This window comes from Saimiri boliviensis, chromosome 2 (assembly GCF_048565385.1).
Source record: "Saimiri boliviensis isolate mSaiBol1 chromosome 2, mSaiBol1.pri, whole genome shotgun sequence".
In the NCBI taxonomy this organism is placed as follows: domain Eukaryota; kingdom Metazoa; phylum Chordata; class Mammalia; order Primates; family Cebidae; genus Saimiri; species Saimiri boliviensis.
In genome coordinates, this window is record NC_133450.1 from 126330827 (window position 1) to 126347967 (window position 17141).

The following is a 17141-nucleotide window of genomic DNA, read 5'->3' on the forward strand; positions in this document are numbered from 1 at the left end:
GAGTTACGTAAATCAGAAAGACATATGTCATTAAAATTTTTAAGGTTATATAAAACATTTAGCAGCAAGTTATGTTCTCTGCATTCTGTAGCAGAGATTTTGTAAGCTAAATACTAAATATAACTATCGAAAGCCAAAGCCAAATTTTACTTTTTTCTGGTTTTGAAAATGGCCTTTGAATTGAGTGTGTAATACTAATACTCTGCTAATAAATAGCCCAACTGGACCTTTGTTGCCACAGGATAAGATGATAGATACATCAGGGTAAAGTGACAGTGAACACCAGAGCAGCATTTCCAGGAAATGGAAATTGGCCTTAACCATCTAATTTACGTAAAGCAGGTGAAGTTTTCTGGAAAAAAATGAAAACCTAATGCTTACCTAACAAAGCCCATGCCTTGGCAGCTCCCATTCCCATTTGTTCTCTTTCCGTTTTGTTTTGTTTTGTTTTGTTTTGTTTTTTGTTTTTTGTTTTTTGTTTTTTGTTTTTGGAGACAGAGTTTTGGCACTGTCACCCAGGCTGGAGTGCAGTGGCACAATATCAGCTCACTGCAACCTCCACCTCCCAGGTTCACAAGATTCTCCTGCCTCAGTGATTCTCCTGCCTCAGCCTCTGGAGTAGCTGGGATTACAGGCACACACCACCACACTCAGCTAATTTTTTTCTATTTTTTAGTACAGATGGAGTTTCACTATGTTGGCCACACTAGTCTCGAACTCCTGACCTCATGATCCACCCACCTTGGCCTCCCAAAGTACTGGGATTACAGGTGGGAGTCACTGTACTCCGCCTGTTCTCTTTCATTGCTGGCATGAATTGTTAGGTTCAGATAACCCAAATAGTCTATGAAAATGTTCTAACCTCTGGACTCAAGTCTGCTGTTTCTGAAAATAATTTTTTATGAGAATAAGAAGACAAATAAGAACTATCTGTGTGATTGTGCAGTGAGCAAAGCATACACATGTGCTTGCAAGGGCAAAAGTGGTTCTATTCTTAAAAGAATCAGTTTTAAGGACCTGTGTTCTACTCTATCCTTTCTCTCCCCGAGCAGACTCTGTAAGTGTCAAGTTATGAATTACAGTTTTGAAATCTTATTTTCTCCCTTGCTTTTTAGTCAATTGGAAATGCTAAAACAACCAGGAATGATAATAGCAGCCGTTTTGGGAAGTATATTGAGATTGGTTTTGATAAGAGATATCGAATCATTGGTGCCAATATGAGAACTTATCTTTTAGAGAAATCTAGAGTGGTGTTCCAGGTAAGCCAACTATATACAGATACGTACTTGTGTTATGTTGCTGTATAATTGTAGAGTCCATGCTTGCTGGTAAGCATTTTATTTCTAGATACTCTTGAGCATATTATGACAATATTACCTCCAACTGCACTTGGACTGAAGCATGTAAAATGGTGCCTGTTAGGGGCAGGGGAGTACCACTCAAATGCTAATAGTCTTGGAGATTGGTCACTTTTAGGTTTTGACTTTTTCCTGCAGATACTTGTGGGAAAGCTTAGTTGAGAACAGGTACTGTTAGTTTAGTCTTGTCTCTCATATTTCTAAATGATAGGAAAGGCGTTGTTCCATGCCTTCAATAAGTTATAATTTGAACTCAGTTGAAGAAAAAAAATTATCCTCTTTCCTTCCTTCCTTCTCCTTTCTGAGAATATATTATTGTTTAGATAGACTAGTAAAGGTTAAAAAAACTCTTGATAACACAATTGTGGACTACTATCAAAAAACACAGTTGATGTGTCTGTGTAGGGTTTACATTCACACATATGCTATTGGTCCTTTTTTGATTGGAAAGTGGGAAATACTATATATTTACATCTCTAACAGGCTTTTCTAGTTTCTGTGTGTGGAACCACCTGATCTCTTATTTAATCATGCTGTGGTCATTGGTATATTGGTAATTTGTTCAGTGGTTTCTGTCCCTGTAATAGGTTTCTTTTCCTGACGTCAGTCCCCGTTGGGTATCAAATCTGACCTTGGCCTTACTAATATGATTCATTAGCCAACTGAGTATACTGTAAAATTCAAGCATATAATGGTAGACTATTAGGATTTAGTTTTGTATGAATAATATTATTGCACCTATATTTTTTAGATATATATGTGGAAAAGATTCTTAGGAAATACTGAAAAATTATCTTAGAATTTATACGTGATTTATTTTGTTTTATAAAAGTTATTGATTTAAATTATATAAACTAAAATGACATAGAAGATGTACATTTGAGGGTTTCTGACAACCACAGTAGATGGTCCACTCTAAAATATGGCAATAATGGGATTATTCTGTTTTCAAATCATTTGCCAGACCATGAAGAGGTACCATTAGAAAATAGTATTGAGTATTACCAAAAAAAGTGGTTTTAGTTTCCCCCAAAAGCACTGATTATCTTATGTTTGTGGAATGTATCAAGTTGTTCACTAGTTCAAAAAGAATTTTCAAAAAATCCAATATTTTATGCTGAATTTGACCAACACATACTCAAACATATGCATATAGACTATAAATCATAAGGTTTAATAATCACAAATAAGTAATAGGAAATACTGGAAAGTATAATTTAACCAACTGATAATTAAATATTAAAATCTTATTTTATGTTAGAATTTTCTGAGTTCTAGATTAAAAGCTGTAATTAAAAACTCTTCTTATTTCAAAGGCAGAAGAGGAAAGAAACTATCATATCTTCTATCAGCTTTGTGCCTCAGCAAAGTTACCTGAATTTAAAATGCTACGATTAGGTATGAATATGGCATTAAATTTATTTTTCTGGCATTGTTTTCTGTTAATTTCCAAGTTCCCAAATTTACTTATTAAAAAGGAGCTTATCTCATATGGAAATACTTACGGATAAAATGATAAAAAGTCAGCATTTACCTTCAAAATAACCCATGGGAGTGGAGAAGGAGTAAATGGCTGTATAAATGGAAGAGGATTGGCCTGGAGGTGATTTTAGATGGGTGTTTAAGATGAGTAATGAGTACTTAGGAGCTCATTATATGAGTCTCTTTACTTTTGTATATGTTTCATATTTGCCTCGATTAAAAGAAAATAATTTAAAGGAGTTGATTTGTTAGAGGCCAGTAGGGTTTCTTATAAGGGGAGTAAAGGATTTGAGGAAATTATTCTAGTGCGTAGATTGGAATAAAACCTTTAGGAAAGGACTATTTATTTTACCACTTAACATAAATAAACTATAAATATTTTGCTTTATTATTTAATTTTAAATTTTGTATTAAAATACGATTGAAAACACAGTCAAAATCTAGACTGTGTACACTTAACTGTGCTATCACCACCTCTGATTCAGAGTGGACAGAAGGGTAAAAGTCAAGGCTTTTTCATAAACCGGAAAACTTTTATTTTTCTTCATTACAGGAAATGCAAATGACTTTAATTACACAAAACAAGGAGGCAGTCCTATGATTGAAGGAGTGGATGATGCAAAGGAGATGGCACACACCAGGCAGGCCTGCACTTTGCTAGGTAATGTCACTTTATTCTTGAGCTCTTTTGAGGAATAGCTTTTTTACTCCAGAAACCTTTGTTTAGAATATTGGCTCGACTTTTTATTAAGTGACGAGTATTGCTGGAAGATTTAATATTCCGTATAGAACACATTTAAATGTCAAACAGGAGGTTTCTTTTTGGGGTGATGGAACTGTTCTAAAATTAGATTGTGGTAATGGTTGCGCAACTTTGTAAATTTACTAAAAATCATTGAATTGCACACTTAAAATGGGTGAATTTTATGGTATGCAAACTAGCCTTCAATACAGCTGTTTAATATTTGGGGCATTAGGGAAGGGCTACTTGTAATTCTTTGCTTAAATTTTTACAAAATCTGAAACCTTAAAGTAAATGAAATGGCCTCCTGTACTAGCTCACATTTGTTAGAGCTTTCTGTTTGTTTTGTTTTGAGGATCTTTCTGTGGCTGGGAAATGTGGCTGAGTTGGCATCATGACAGAATATTACATTACGTGTAGTTTATTCCAGCATTTTTTTTTTCTGTTTCAACATTTCTGAAGCAGCTCAGATGTCACTCTCTTGTTTCTGGGATTTAAAAATTGTTGGGCCTACATGTGAATAAACTAATCTTTAAAGCCGTCATCTACAACTTAAAGAAAAAAAAAATACCTCAAAATATAAATACTTCTAAAATGGTATGATGCCATGTTGAGTAGTACCCTCAGGTGAGTTAACTTAATGTAAAAGCACTGCTAATTATAATGTAGACCAGGACCACTGTGGGCCTTGCTAGAAATGCAGAATCCTGAATCCCTTCTCAGACCTACTGTAACGTAATCTGCATTTTATCAAAAATCTATTGGTGATTCACATGCACATTTAAAGTTTGAAAAGTGCTGCATTTCTTCTAGGGCCAAATCTGTTTGTAAATACTAAATTGTGAATTTGAAAAAGCCATACAGAGGTTGCATTGAGCTGAGATCACCCCACTGCACTCCAGCCTGAGCAGCAGAGTGATTCTGTGCCTCAAAAAAATAAAATAGGCCAGGCGCGGTGGCTTAAGCCTGTAATCCCAGCACTTTGGGAGGCCAAGGCGGGTGGATCATGAGGTCAAGAGATCGAGACCATCCTAGTCAACATGGTGAGACCACGTCTCTACTAAAAATACAAAAAATTAGCTGGGCATGGTGGTGCGTGCCTGTAATCCCAGCTACTCAGGAGGCTGAGGAGGAGAATTGCCTGAACCCAGCAGGCGGAGGTTGCGGTGAGCCAAGATCGTGCCATTGCACTCCAGCCTGGGTAACAAGAGCGAAACTCTGTCTCAAAAAAAAAAAAACAAAAAACAACAACAACAAAAAAAAACATTCATTATAGAATCAGTACTGAATTATCCTTTGTAAGATTACATATTTGGAAATAATTTCACCGCCCCTGTTTGCATGTAATTATATCTAATTTTCTGGAGATTCTTATATTATTTTAAAATGAAGCCAGATCTGATAGAAGCCAAATGCTGTTCAGCTTTCTCATCCTGCCTTATCCTTCAGTTTCTGCTCTGATGCTGTATTTGGACACATACTCATCAGGCTGGGATATAGCACCAGCCTAAGCACTTCTAATCTTGGTATCTCTTTGACTTATACTTGGTCTGTAAAGAAGTAATTATTTAATTACTTCTTAAACAGCCTTAAGCAGTAACAGGTTTATTGGGCTATATTTGGAATAGAGATAAACGAAATGATAATGTTAATTTTTTTTTTTTTTTTTTTTTGAGATGCAGTTTCGCTCTTGTTACCCAGGCTGGAGTGCAATGGCGCGATCTTGGCTCACCGCAACCTCTGCCTCCTGGGTTCAGGCAATTCTCCTGCCTCAGCCTCCTGAGTAGCTGGGATTATAGGCACGCGCCACCATGCCCAGCTAATTTTTTGTATTTTTAGTAGAGACGGGGTTTCACCGTGTTGACCAGGTTGGTCTCGATCTCTCGACCTTGTGATTCACCCACCTCGGCCTCCCAAAGTGCTGGGATTACAGGCTTGAGCCACCGCGCCCAGCCGATAATGTTAATTTTAAACCCAGTGTGTGACAATGATGACAATAATTTTTTTTTTTTTTTTTTTTTTTGAGACGGAGTTTCGCTCTTGTTGCCCAGGCTGGAGTGCAATGGCGCGATCTCGGCTCACGGCAACCTCCGCCTCCTGGGTTCAGGCAATTCTCCTGCCTCAGCCTCCCGAGTAGCTGGGATTACAGGCACGCACCACCATGCCCAGCTAATTTTTTTTTTGTATTTTTAGTAGAGACGGGGTTTCACCATGTTGACCAGGATGGTCTCGATCTCTCGACCTCGTGATCCACCCGCCTCGGCCTCCCAAAGTGCTGGGATTACAAGCTTGAGCCACCGCGCCCGGCCGACAATAATTTTTTTAGCACTTACTGTGTGTCACTTTGTGTATTAAGTATGCTATGTGCATTATCTTATTTAATCTTCACATACTTTGAAGTAGTCACTACTATTTTCATATCTCAAATAAGAAAATGGAAGCATAGAAGACTGAGTTACCTGTCCATTTGAGATGATAGGTTCATAGCAGAGCCAGGTCTCAAGCCCATATCAGCCACAGCCAACAGCCATGCTATCCATCCATGATGCTAAACTGCCTAATGTGTTAATGTCAACAAAGATGAAAGTGTTGTTAGCTATGACACATTATAATGTGTACAACATCTGGCAATATTCAGGAATTAACAATAAGTTTTAAATTGTCTGCTGTAGTTGTTTAGTTGCTGTTCTGAAATTAACCCCTTGTTTATTCACTCTTGTTTCAGGAATTAGTGAATCTTATCAAATGGGAATTTTCCGAATACTTGCTGGCATCCTTCACTTAGGCAATGTTGGATTTACATCCCGAGATGCAGACAGCTGCACAATACCTGTAAGTTCAGAATAAGCTTAGTGGGATGGCAGTTGAATTGTGTTTTAGATTTGTAGATTATTTAAAGAAGCAGTATAGTCTAAATCTCTCTATCAATATTATCAGAAATACAATTATCAAAGAGTATATTATCCAAAGGAGAATCTCGAACTGAGAATAAAGAAATATGGATTCTAATCCCGAGTGCATAGCAATTGTGTGTGTGTGTGTGTGTATGTGTTTGTGTGTGAGACAGAGAGAGAAAAAGAGAGAAGGATAGATAAATGAAATTAATGACTGTGATGCAGATGACCCCGCAAGATCAGAGACTCACGGAAGTTAGAGCTATTGGGGATCATATCATGTCCTTGCTTAAATCTTTTAGGACTCCCCACTGCCTTCAAAAGGAGACCCAATACCTTATGTGGTATGACATGACATGAAAGGGCCTTCATATCTGACTCCTGGCTTCCTACTGAGCTTCTCTCTCACTGCTTCTCATACTCCAAAACCAGCCATTTCCATGCCAGGCTGTCTCTCTTTCCTGGCTTTGCTCAGATTCTCTCTGCTGGGGTACGTTGATTGCTCTTCTTCCCTAGCCAGCTCTTCCTCACTTCTCACAGGCAGATCTGTAGCATCTCTTCTTAGATAAATGCTCCCCCTTCTGCTTTCTTTTATTGTAGCTCAAATCACATTGTTTTATATAGGTCTTTTGCTTGCCTTTACCCACTAGGATTTGAGGTTTTTGAGGCTATTCATTTTGGTTTTCTTAATTTAAATGGCATTTATTCCACTCACTTGGTTGCCTTTTTTCTCTGGATCTATAGCCTCTTGTGTAAAAACAGATTCTCTACTCCTATAAGAAAAGAATGTATGTCCTGTCTTTTCTGGATATAGTACTTTCATACTATATTCGATGTGTGAGACATGATATAATATAAAATAAATTACTTTATGATTTGCAGAGAAAACTTGTTCTATAACTTTTTTTCTTTCTTTTCTTTCCTTTTTTCTTTTTTTTGGAGATGGAGTTTCACTCTTATTTCCCAGGCTAGAGTGCAAAGGCACTATCTTGGCTCGCTGCAACCTCTGCCTCCCAGGTTCAGGCGATTCTCCTGCGTCAGCCTCCTGAGTAGCTAGGACTGTAGGTACATACCACCATGCCCAGTTAATTTTCTATTTTTAGTAGTAATTTTGTATTTTAGTTTTGCCAGGTTGGTATTGAACTCCTGACCTCAAGTGATCCACCCACCTCAGCCTCCCAAAGTGCTGGGATTACAAGTGTGAGCCACTGTGCCTTGCCCTGTAACTTATTTTTAGTCCAAGGGCCAAAAGAAGCTAGATGGGCAGAGAGTTTGGTTTACAGAAAGCTTGATCCTCATGATTTTCTTATGAATATTTGAGGTATAATTTGTCTGAGCCATGGGTCCTAATTTTAGACGCATGATTCCCTCTCCCTTCCTCCAGCCTCTTTTCCTAATGGTGGTTTTGTAAAAGGCAAAATGACGATTCTGATTTAAACCCTGATTTCTTCTAATGAAACATTGCTAGTCTTTTAAAAAACAGCTTTGTTGAGATATGAGTCACATATCATGCTCATTTAAAGTGTACCATTAAATGGCTTTTAGTTTATTCACAGATATGTGCAACCATTGTCACAGTCAGTTTAAAATATTTTCATGACCTCAGAAAGAAACCCAGTGTCCTTTACTTATTGTTACCTGTGCATCGATTCCCCTAACCCTAAGCAATCATAAATCTGTTTCCTGCCTCTATAGATTTGCCTGTTCTGGACATTTTAAATAAATGGAATCAGATAACATATGATCTTTTGTGACTGGCTTCTTTCAAAATCCACCCATGTTGTAGCATGTATCAATACTTTATTCTTTTTTATGGCTGAGTAATAGTCCATCATATGGAGATAACACATTTTGTTTATCCATTGGTTGATTGATGGATATTTGAGTTGTTTCACCTTTTGGCCATTATGAATAACACTACTCTGAATGTTGGTATACAAACTGGATTTTTAAGAAATAACTCATTGGTTTCCGCATCACCCTCTTTGCCGTTGTGATCTTTCCCCAAATGTCAAGCTTCTCCTAATCAAGAAAGTCATGACTAATGTTTTATCACATATATCACTTTGCTGTGAGTCTTCCCTAAAATATCAATGTACTATTTTCATATTTGAGATATCTAGAAGTTATTAATATCATCTTGGAGGAATAGTACTCATAATACGTGGAACTTGTCCCAAAGTTACTTCCATTCAGTTCTTGTAATTCTGTAATGTTTGTTTTCTAATCATTGCTGTCAACTTTGTTGATTTGATGATAGCTATAAATACTGCAGTTTCACTATTTGGGGTAGGTAGAAATTCAATGAGTTTTTTTTTGTTTTTTTTGGAGACAGTGTCTGTCGTCGTTCTGTCGCCTAGTCTGGAGTACAGCCTCAGCCTCCTGAGAAGCTGGGATTACAGGCGTGCACCACCGTGTCCAGCTAATTTTTGTATTTTTAGTAGAGATGGGGTTTCACCATGTTGGCCAGGCTGATCTTGAACCCCTGACCTCAGGTGATCTGCCCGCCTCAGCCTCCCAAAGTACTGGGATTATAGGCGTGAGCCACTGCGCCTGGCCTTAAATGAGCTTTAAAAGTTACTGGTAAGACATCTCTGTTTGATAGTTTTGCCCCACCTTGAAGGCATTTGCTGAACCCAGTGACCTTGAGCTTTGGGTTTCGTAGCCAAGTGATGTACAGACGATGAAGACAATGCACAGGACTCATATAAACAGGGTAACACAAAGTCTCCTGCCTAAAGCTGCTGAGACCCTAAGTGGGAAGCTAGTAATAATTTGCCAACCACCCACTCCAAGAGTATAAAGAAAACCTGACCCACACTTTGGTGCCAAGTAGATGCAGAAAACTAGCTCCCTAAAAATTTATAGCAACAAACTAACTGTCACGAATATTCATTCCCAGCCTGATTTTGTAGTTCCTGGAAGGTCTCAAAAACTACATACCAAAAATATAGCTTAAATTGATCCTGGGCTGATAGTGCCCTAGGCATCTGAGAGAAGCAATTGGAAATCTACTTTGGAGGACCCACCTTCAGTCTAGGCCTCAGTGGAGTCCCATGGGAAAAGTTACAAGAAATATTGACTCACAGTCAAAAATCGCCAAGTCCCACAATAAAACAAAATAGCAGGAACTAGGAGAAACAACAGATAGCAGAGTCATACCTGCTAAGAATGCCAAAATAAATTAATAGGAGATTTGGCACAACTGAAGAGAAAACTGATAAGCTAGAAGATAGATGTGAAGAAATTGTCCAAAATGCAAGATAGGAACCAAAGACAGAGCACTTGAAACAGTAGTTAAGAGAGAAGGACAGAGTAATAATATATAATGTTAATCTAATGATAATTGGTAAAGGAGAGAAGAGAGAGAATAAAGCAAACATAATATTCTAAGAGATCATTACTAAGAAATTTTAGAACTTGTGAAAATGACTAACCCACAGATTCAGAAAGTCCAGAAAATCACAATTAGCATAAATAAAAAGAAATCTACCCCTAAGCATATCATAATGATATCAAAGACAGAGGAAACTTAAAACAGAGATTAAGAGATTACGCTTGAAGAAATAGCAATTAATCTGATAGCTCACTTCCCTCGCTGCAGCTATAACAGCCAGAACACAGTGGAATGGTATCTTCCGTGTCCTTAGAAACGATTAACTTAGAATCCCATATCCAGTTAAAATGTCTTTCTAGAATGAATTAAAATTGGAAGTATTTTCAGACAATTAAAAACTTATGAGAGGCCAGGCATAGTAGCTCACACTTGTAGTCCCAGCACTTTGGGAGGCTAAGGTAGGTAGATCATCTGAGGCCAAAAGTTTCAGACTAGCCTGGCCAACATGCCAAAACCCTCTTCCAACTAAAAATACAAAAATTAGCTGGGCATCGTGGTGTGTGCCTATAACCCCAGCTACTTGGGAGGCTGAGGCATGAGAATTGCTTGAACCTGGATGGCGGAGGTTACAGTGAGCTGAGATGGCACCACTGCACTCCAGCCTGGATGATACAGCCAGATGGTCTCATTAAAAACATGCTTATGAGAATCTGCTGTTGCCAGAAAGCCCTCACTAAAGGAAACATTAAATATTAAAGGATAGAGTTTAGGCAGATAGAAAGTGATCCCAGTTAGAAGATATCTAAGATGCAAGAAGAAATGAACTAAGAAGTTAGTAAAATGTGGGCAAATGTAGATAAAATTTGATTAAAATAATAATGAATAGTATATTGAGCTGGTAAAAGATGGAATTCCCCACAAGACATGTATTAATTACGAAGGGGAAGATAGTTCTCATTACAGTCAAGAAACCTAGCAGACATTCCCTTAACCAAGTGATCACAATTGATATTACCAATATTTTGACCAATCTGACACACAGAAGAAAGCAACACAACTTCTCTGGTATGTCTGCCCAAATCTAATCATAAGGTACCATCATACAGACCCAAATTGAGGTACTCTTCAAAAAGTCAGTGTCACACCATAAAAATTATTTTTTGTAGAAAGCACTGTTAGGCCAACTGGCAAAAATTGAAGTGATCTGCAGGTTACTTAATAGAATTGTATCATTGCTAATTTCTCATTTTGTTCATTATACTGCACTTATATGAGATAATGTCCATGGTTTTTAGGAAACACACACTGAAATATTTAGATAAAAGGGCATTGTGTTTGCAATTTACTCTCAAAAGGGTCTGAAGAAGTAATGTGTGTAAAAGAGTGAAAGATTGATAAAAAGGAATGTGGTAAAATGTTAATATTTAGGGAATCTGAGTGAAGGGAATTTTTTGTACTATTCGAATGCAACTTTTCTGTTAGTCTAAAATTAGATAAAAAGTTTAAAAAAGAAAATGAATACCCAGCCCGCTACTCTGCCCCCACACACAAAAGGTATAACTAAAGTATTGGATAACAGAAGATAAGTTGAGATGGGGTGTTTGGAGTTAGTGTTACTTAATTACATTAAGTTAATCATGTAACCGAATATTAACAAAGTAAACCTTTGAAACCAGTCTAAAGGAAAACGGATTGAAAAAAAATCAAAATATAGCAAGAAAGAGAGAGGGAAAAGAAATGTTGAAAAGCAGGACAACCAAAAGAACAAAGGAAAATGGAAATAATTAAAAATGGACTAAATGCTGCAGCTAAAAGAGTTAGATTGTTAGACTGGTTTTAAAAAATTCAGATATAACCGTGGGATACTACGCAATCATAAAAAAGAATGAAATCATGTTCTTTGCAGCAACATGGATACAGCTGGAAAATATTAGCATAAGTAAACTAACACAAAAACAGAAAACCAAATACTACATGTTCTCACTTATAAGTGGGAGCTAAACAGTGGATGTACATGGTCATAAATGGGAACAATAGACATGAGGGCATTACAAAAGACAGCAGTGATTAAAAAAACTACGGACTGGTGACTATGCTCACTACTCAGGTGATGGATTCATTCATAGTCCAAACCTCAGCATCACACAATATACCTTTATTACAAACCTGCACATGTATCCCCTGATTCTAAAATAAAAGTTGAAAAAAGAAAAAAAAAAATTTTCAGATACATACTTTTAAAAGAAGCATTCCTAAAATAATAGAAGTATAGAAAGTTCGAAAAAAAAAAGAAGTTTAAAAAAGACATACTAGCTAGAACAAAACTAGCAAAACTATGCAGGTATCGAACAAAATAGACTCTGAAGCCAGAAGCAGTGCTAGAGGGAAATAGAGTGACTTTGCAATGATAAAGATTTTATTCACTGTGCGTGGTATGTGCCTGTAATCCTAGCAGGCTGAGGCAGAAGGATCTCTTGAGTCCAGCAGTTTAAGGCTACAGTAAGATACGATTGTACCACCACACTCTAACCTGGGCAACAGAATGAAATCTTATCTCTAAAAAGAACAGATTTTATTCACCAGGAATATATAATAGTCTTAACTTCTTTTTTTTTTTTTTTTTAAGACGGTGTTTCATCATGTTGGTCAGGCTGGTCTTGAACTCCTGACCCCAGGTGATCCGCCCACCTTGGCCTCCAAAATGCTTGGATTACAGGCGTGAGCCACCACGCCTGGCAATAGTCTTAACTTCTATGATATCATTTCAAAAGATATAAAGGAAAAACAACAGAAACCGTAAGAGGAGACAAATTTGCTATCAGAGTGGGAGATTATTATTGACTTTTCTCAATTACTGCTAGGTGAAGACATCCAAAAATAAGTAAAGCTGTGGAGAATTTAAACCAAACAGTTGAACAATCTTGATGTAATAGGACAATATGGTAACAACATTCAAGTAGAATATGTTTAGAGTCTTGACCCAACTTTTTTCTTTTTTTTTCTTTTTCTTTTCTTTTTTTTTTTTTTTTTTAAATAGAGATGGCATCTCCCTCTGTCACTCAGGCTGGAATGCAGTGGCACTATCTCAGCTCACTGCAACCTCCACCTCCTGGGTTCAAGTGATTCTCCTGCCTCATCCTCCTGAGTAGTTGGATAGAGAAGGGTTTTCACCATGTTGGCCAGGCTAGTCTCAAACTCCTGACCTCAGGTCATCAGCCTGCCTCAGCCTCCCAAAGTGCTAGGATTACAGGCGTGAGCCACCACACCCAGTCTGACCCACTTATAAATTATGTCAAATCATATATATGTATGTATTTATGTATATGTATATGTATATGTATATAGCTGCTTATTTAAGGGAGTTGAGCAGGCAGTGGTATTGATTTGTATCTAAAGTGATTACTTGTGGGGAAGGGGGATGAAAGAAGGAAGGGCTGCTTGACTGTGAAGAGTCTGGACATAAGGGTGTCAGGATACCCAAGTTCTAATACCAACTCTGACATCAATTGCCAGCTGACTTTTGACAAGCTATGTGTTCTCTTGGATCCTATTTCCTCATTTATCTACCAGAGACGATGTTCACCCTGCCTTTTCCCCAGGAATGTTGTCAGATTCAGCTGATACATGTGATTGAAGATGTTGAAAAATATAATTGATTAACATGGATTAAATTAAACAAGTATTTATCAACAGTCTACTCATGCAAGGCTCATGGAAGATATTCTAGGGGGTACCAGGGATATGTAAATCATGTAAGTGCTTCTAATCTAAAAAGTCACGCAAATAACTATCAGGTTACCTCCTTGCAACCCTTCAGTATCCTCTAAGGATAAAGACCAGCTAGGATATAGCCTCTGTCTGTTTCTGTGGCTTCAACTCACATTTTCTCCCTCATTCAGCTTCAATCCTTCCTATTGATGATTTCCTTCCCACCACAGAATGCTTTTGCCTGCTGTTTCCTTGGCTTGGAAAATCTTTTTTCCCCCTTTCACCCAGTTAGCACCTTCCTTTTCTCAAGGCAACTATCTCCTGCTTCTTAAATAGAGCATATTCCTCTCACATGGACTCAGCATAGTCTCTTGGTCTTTGTGTTCTTTTGCATTTTAGAGAGCAATCATTTGATTAATATCCATTTCCCCAAGTGACTATAAGCTCTAGGAAGGAAGGGACCATGTTTGTGTTTGTTTTCTAGCACATAATAGGCACTCAGTAAATAATTGTTGACTAGCTGACTGATTTTTTGATTGAATGAATGAAAGTGCTTTAAGAGAGATACAAGCAAGTACTATGAAGAGTCAAAGGAAGAGGTAATTTTTGAAGTGAGCCCCAGAAGAGACTGCAAAATGCTGCCTTGATGCCAGTTTAATGGATGAATGTTATCACTAATCAACTTTGAGTGATCTTGGTGTTTGTTATAACAAATAAATTGCTGAATTTTATTTGTTAGCTCTTTGTTAACATTTTCCAGGAAATTCTTATTTGATTTATCTGATCATAGGAAATAACCTGTTCTTTTTGGCAGCCCAAGCACGAACCTCTCTGCATCTTCTGCGATCTCATGGGTGTGGACTATGAGGAGATGTGTCACTGGCTCTGCCATCGGAAGCTGGCTACTGCCACAGAGACATACATCAAGCCCATCTCCAAGCTGCAGGCCACAAATGCTCGCGATGCTTTGGCCAAGCACATCTATGCCAAGCTCTTTAACTGGATTGTAGATCATGTCAATCAGGCTCTCCATTCTGCTGTCAAACAGCACTCTTTTATTGGTGTGCTGGACATTTACGGGTGAGTATATTTGGCCAACTGGTCTGCCAGAGAGCATTTCTTTCTAGAATCTATCAGGTAACTCTAAGTGGGCATTTGATTCTGTTTCCTACTGGTAAAGAGAAGGGAAACTTTGCCTACGACAATTCAAGAATACCTTGATGATGGTGATACAATTGCATGTTGCTTAAAATTTAAAACAAACAAAAAAATAGTTCAAATCTGGAGCTAATTTACTTAGCTAATGTATGGAATTAGCTGGTTTTCAGATTCTCACATGGTAAATTATCACTGAAATTCTAAAAATCTAATTTGATTTGCTAGTTTGCTTTCTTTGGATACCTGTCTTTAGCTGTTAAAATCCTTCTTTCATATTTATGCTTGTTCCATACTTAATTTTTCATTCTCTGGTTCTCTTTTTCAAAAGAACCTGTAGGATCTCTGTTCCTATTTCCCTCCTATGTGTGTGTAACACTGAATCAGTAAATTGACAAGAGCAATGGCTTTATCGTAATTCTGATGTTCCCCACTTGGGGATGAATGAGCCCTCAAAAACTCACAGTGTTGAACACCTCTGCATGCTGGGGCTTTTTAAAAAAAAAAAAACCTCTCTGCTGCTTGGCTGATGCTCATCTGCTAGGTACATATTCCATGCTACTGACTTATAAATCTTTATCTTCACTGATATGGAAAGAAAGTTTTACAATGTTGGGGAATGTCTCATTTCTTTCTTCCTAATGTGTATATTTTGAATATTTTTTAAAAGCTTTTTGTTTCTTTTCTCCCCTTTCCATATTATTTTTGTGATTACAGATTTGAAACATTTGAGGTAAATAGTTTTGAACAGTTTTGCATAAATTATGCAAATGAAAAACTACAGCAACAATTCAATATGGTAAGAATGTTTTTCCTTGAATAATATTCTGCTGTAAGTTATTCTCTTGAATTCTTAGTCTTTGTTTAAAATCTTGTCCCTGAAATGACATTGTGAATTATAATTATTATATGGAATTTAGAACTGATGATTAATGAATGGTACAACATTAGAAAAATGTTTTATGGCCAGGTGGGATTCAAGGTTATCCTTAGATTGCTGTCTGATAGTAACAAAAATTTAGGACATACAGATTGAGAGAAGCAGGCAGTGTGTTAGGTAATCGCTTGCGAGTATGAAGCTTTGAGCCCAAGGATATCCTTCAGTTTGTTATTCTGAAACTAGTTGTATGTGGAATTATGACACTTACTTGCTATATTAGCAAGATGTCAGAACTAAAAAGCAGAAATTTATGTGTTCTTTTTTCAACAGTCTGGGACATTCACTGAGACAATGGCAATGGGAATATTTTGAGTGGTTCTTGCGAAGTAGTAATATCAAATAGAGGAGTATCGTGGTGTTGGGAGATTCAGAGGTGCTTAAAAATCAGGGGCAGCAGATTGTAATAGTAAAGGGCACAGACCTCAGAGGTGAACTGTGTGGGTTGGAATCCCACCCCGTGTCAGTTATCCAGGCGACCTTGGGCAAGTTAATTGACATCCCTTGGCCTCAGCTTCCTCATCTGTAAAATGAAGATAAGAATAGTACCTGTTGTGTATGGTTTTATAGGTTAAATGAGTTGGAATATGTAAAGTGTCCATCATGTGCCAGGCATAGTTCTAAGTACAAGAGTGGGAGTGATCCTAGTGTCGATGAAAGAGGATATTTAATGAGTCACTCATATGAATTAGAAGATAGAGCTGAAGGGCAGGAAAGGCATCCTTAGTAAGTCCTCATCTTATAAAGAGAGAGGTCAAGTAGTATGGACTATAGCTGATGCACAAAAAATAGATGTTTAAAGACTTTGCAAGTTAAAAATTTAGTAAAACACAAAAGAGGATCTAAAAACAGTAATATAGGGAGAGTAGTGGAAGAGTGGGAAGGAGGTGGTGTATGTGAATTTAGCTTCGTTTGTGTTATAACCAAATCAGTAGATGTTTTATATTGATAAATCAAAAGGTAGCTGATAAGCATATTCCTTAGAAATATGTAGGTAAATATCAGAAGAAATAGCTAAGGGAATTAAAAATGGTTGCCTCCAGGGAATGAGACTGGGGTTGGGAGAAGATGGGACAAGGAGCTGCTGCTTGTCCTTATTAAACCTTTAGACTGTTTGAATAAATATTCCATGTACTTTAATAAAAACTTGAGCCATCTTTATTTAACAAATTAAACTTTGTACCACAGTGAAATAATGTAGAAGTGATCTTAACACCTTAGGCTTATGACTATTTCCATAATAAGATGACCACTAATATATTTTGCATCTCTGCATAAGAAACATTAATAAAAACCTATCAGAAAGTAAACTGAGCATTATCATTTCTCAAGGTGTTTCTGAGTTTCTTAATTACTTTACTCAATACCACAGCCTTCTACTGTTTACCATTGTGTTTCCGCACAGAGTGATGGGAATGTAGAAAAGCAACGCCACCCTCTTTAGGAACTGACTTGTTTGTCTGTTTTTCAGGGGCCTCCTGTCTGCACGTGTGTTTCGGTCTCTTGTTTCTTCTCTTTCCTTCTTTCT

At 37.3% G+C, this 17141-nt stretch overlaps 1 protein-coding gene across 4 annotated transcripts in view; it reads left to right on the forward strand.

The window, feature by feature from the left end:
- The window catches only part of MYO5A (myosin VA), a 222489-nt gene that overhangs the window by 114481 nt on the left and 90867 nt on the right, over positions 1-17141 (forward strand). For all 4 annotated transcript variants that reach the window (XM_074394231.1, XM_074394232.1, XM_074394233.1 and 1 more), the window contains exons 6-11: positions 1116-1259; positions 2675-2756; positions 3394-3501; positions 6308-6414; positions 14336-14601; positions 15394-15475. In XM_074394231.1, the coding sequence (XP_074250332.1) occupies positions 1116-1259; positions 2675-2756; positions 3394-3501; positions 6308-6414; positions 14336-14601; positions 15394-15475 (789 nt within the window). The remainder of the gene's footprint in view (positions 1-1115; positions 1260-2674; positions 2757-3393; positions 3502-6307; positions 6415-14335; positions 14602-15393; positions 15476-17141) is intronic.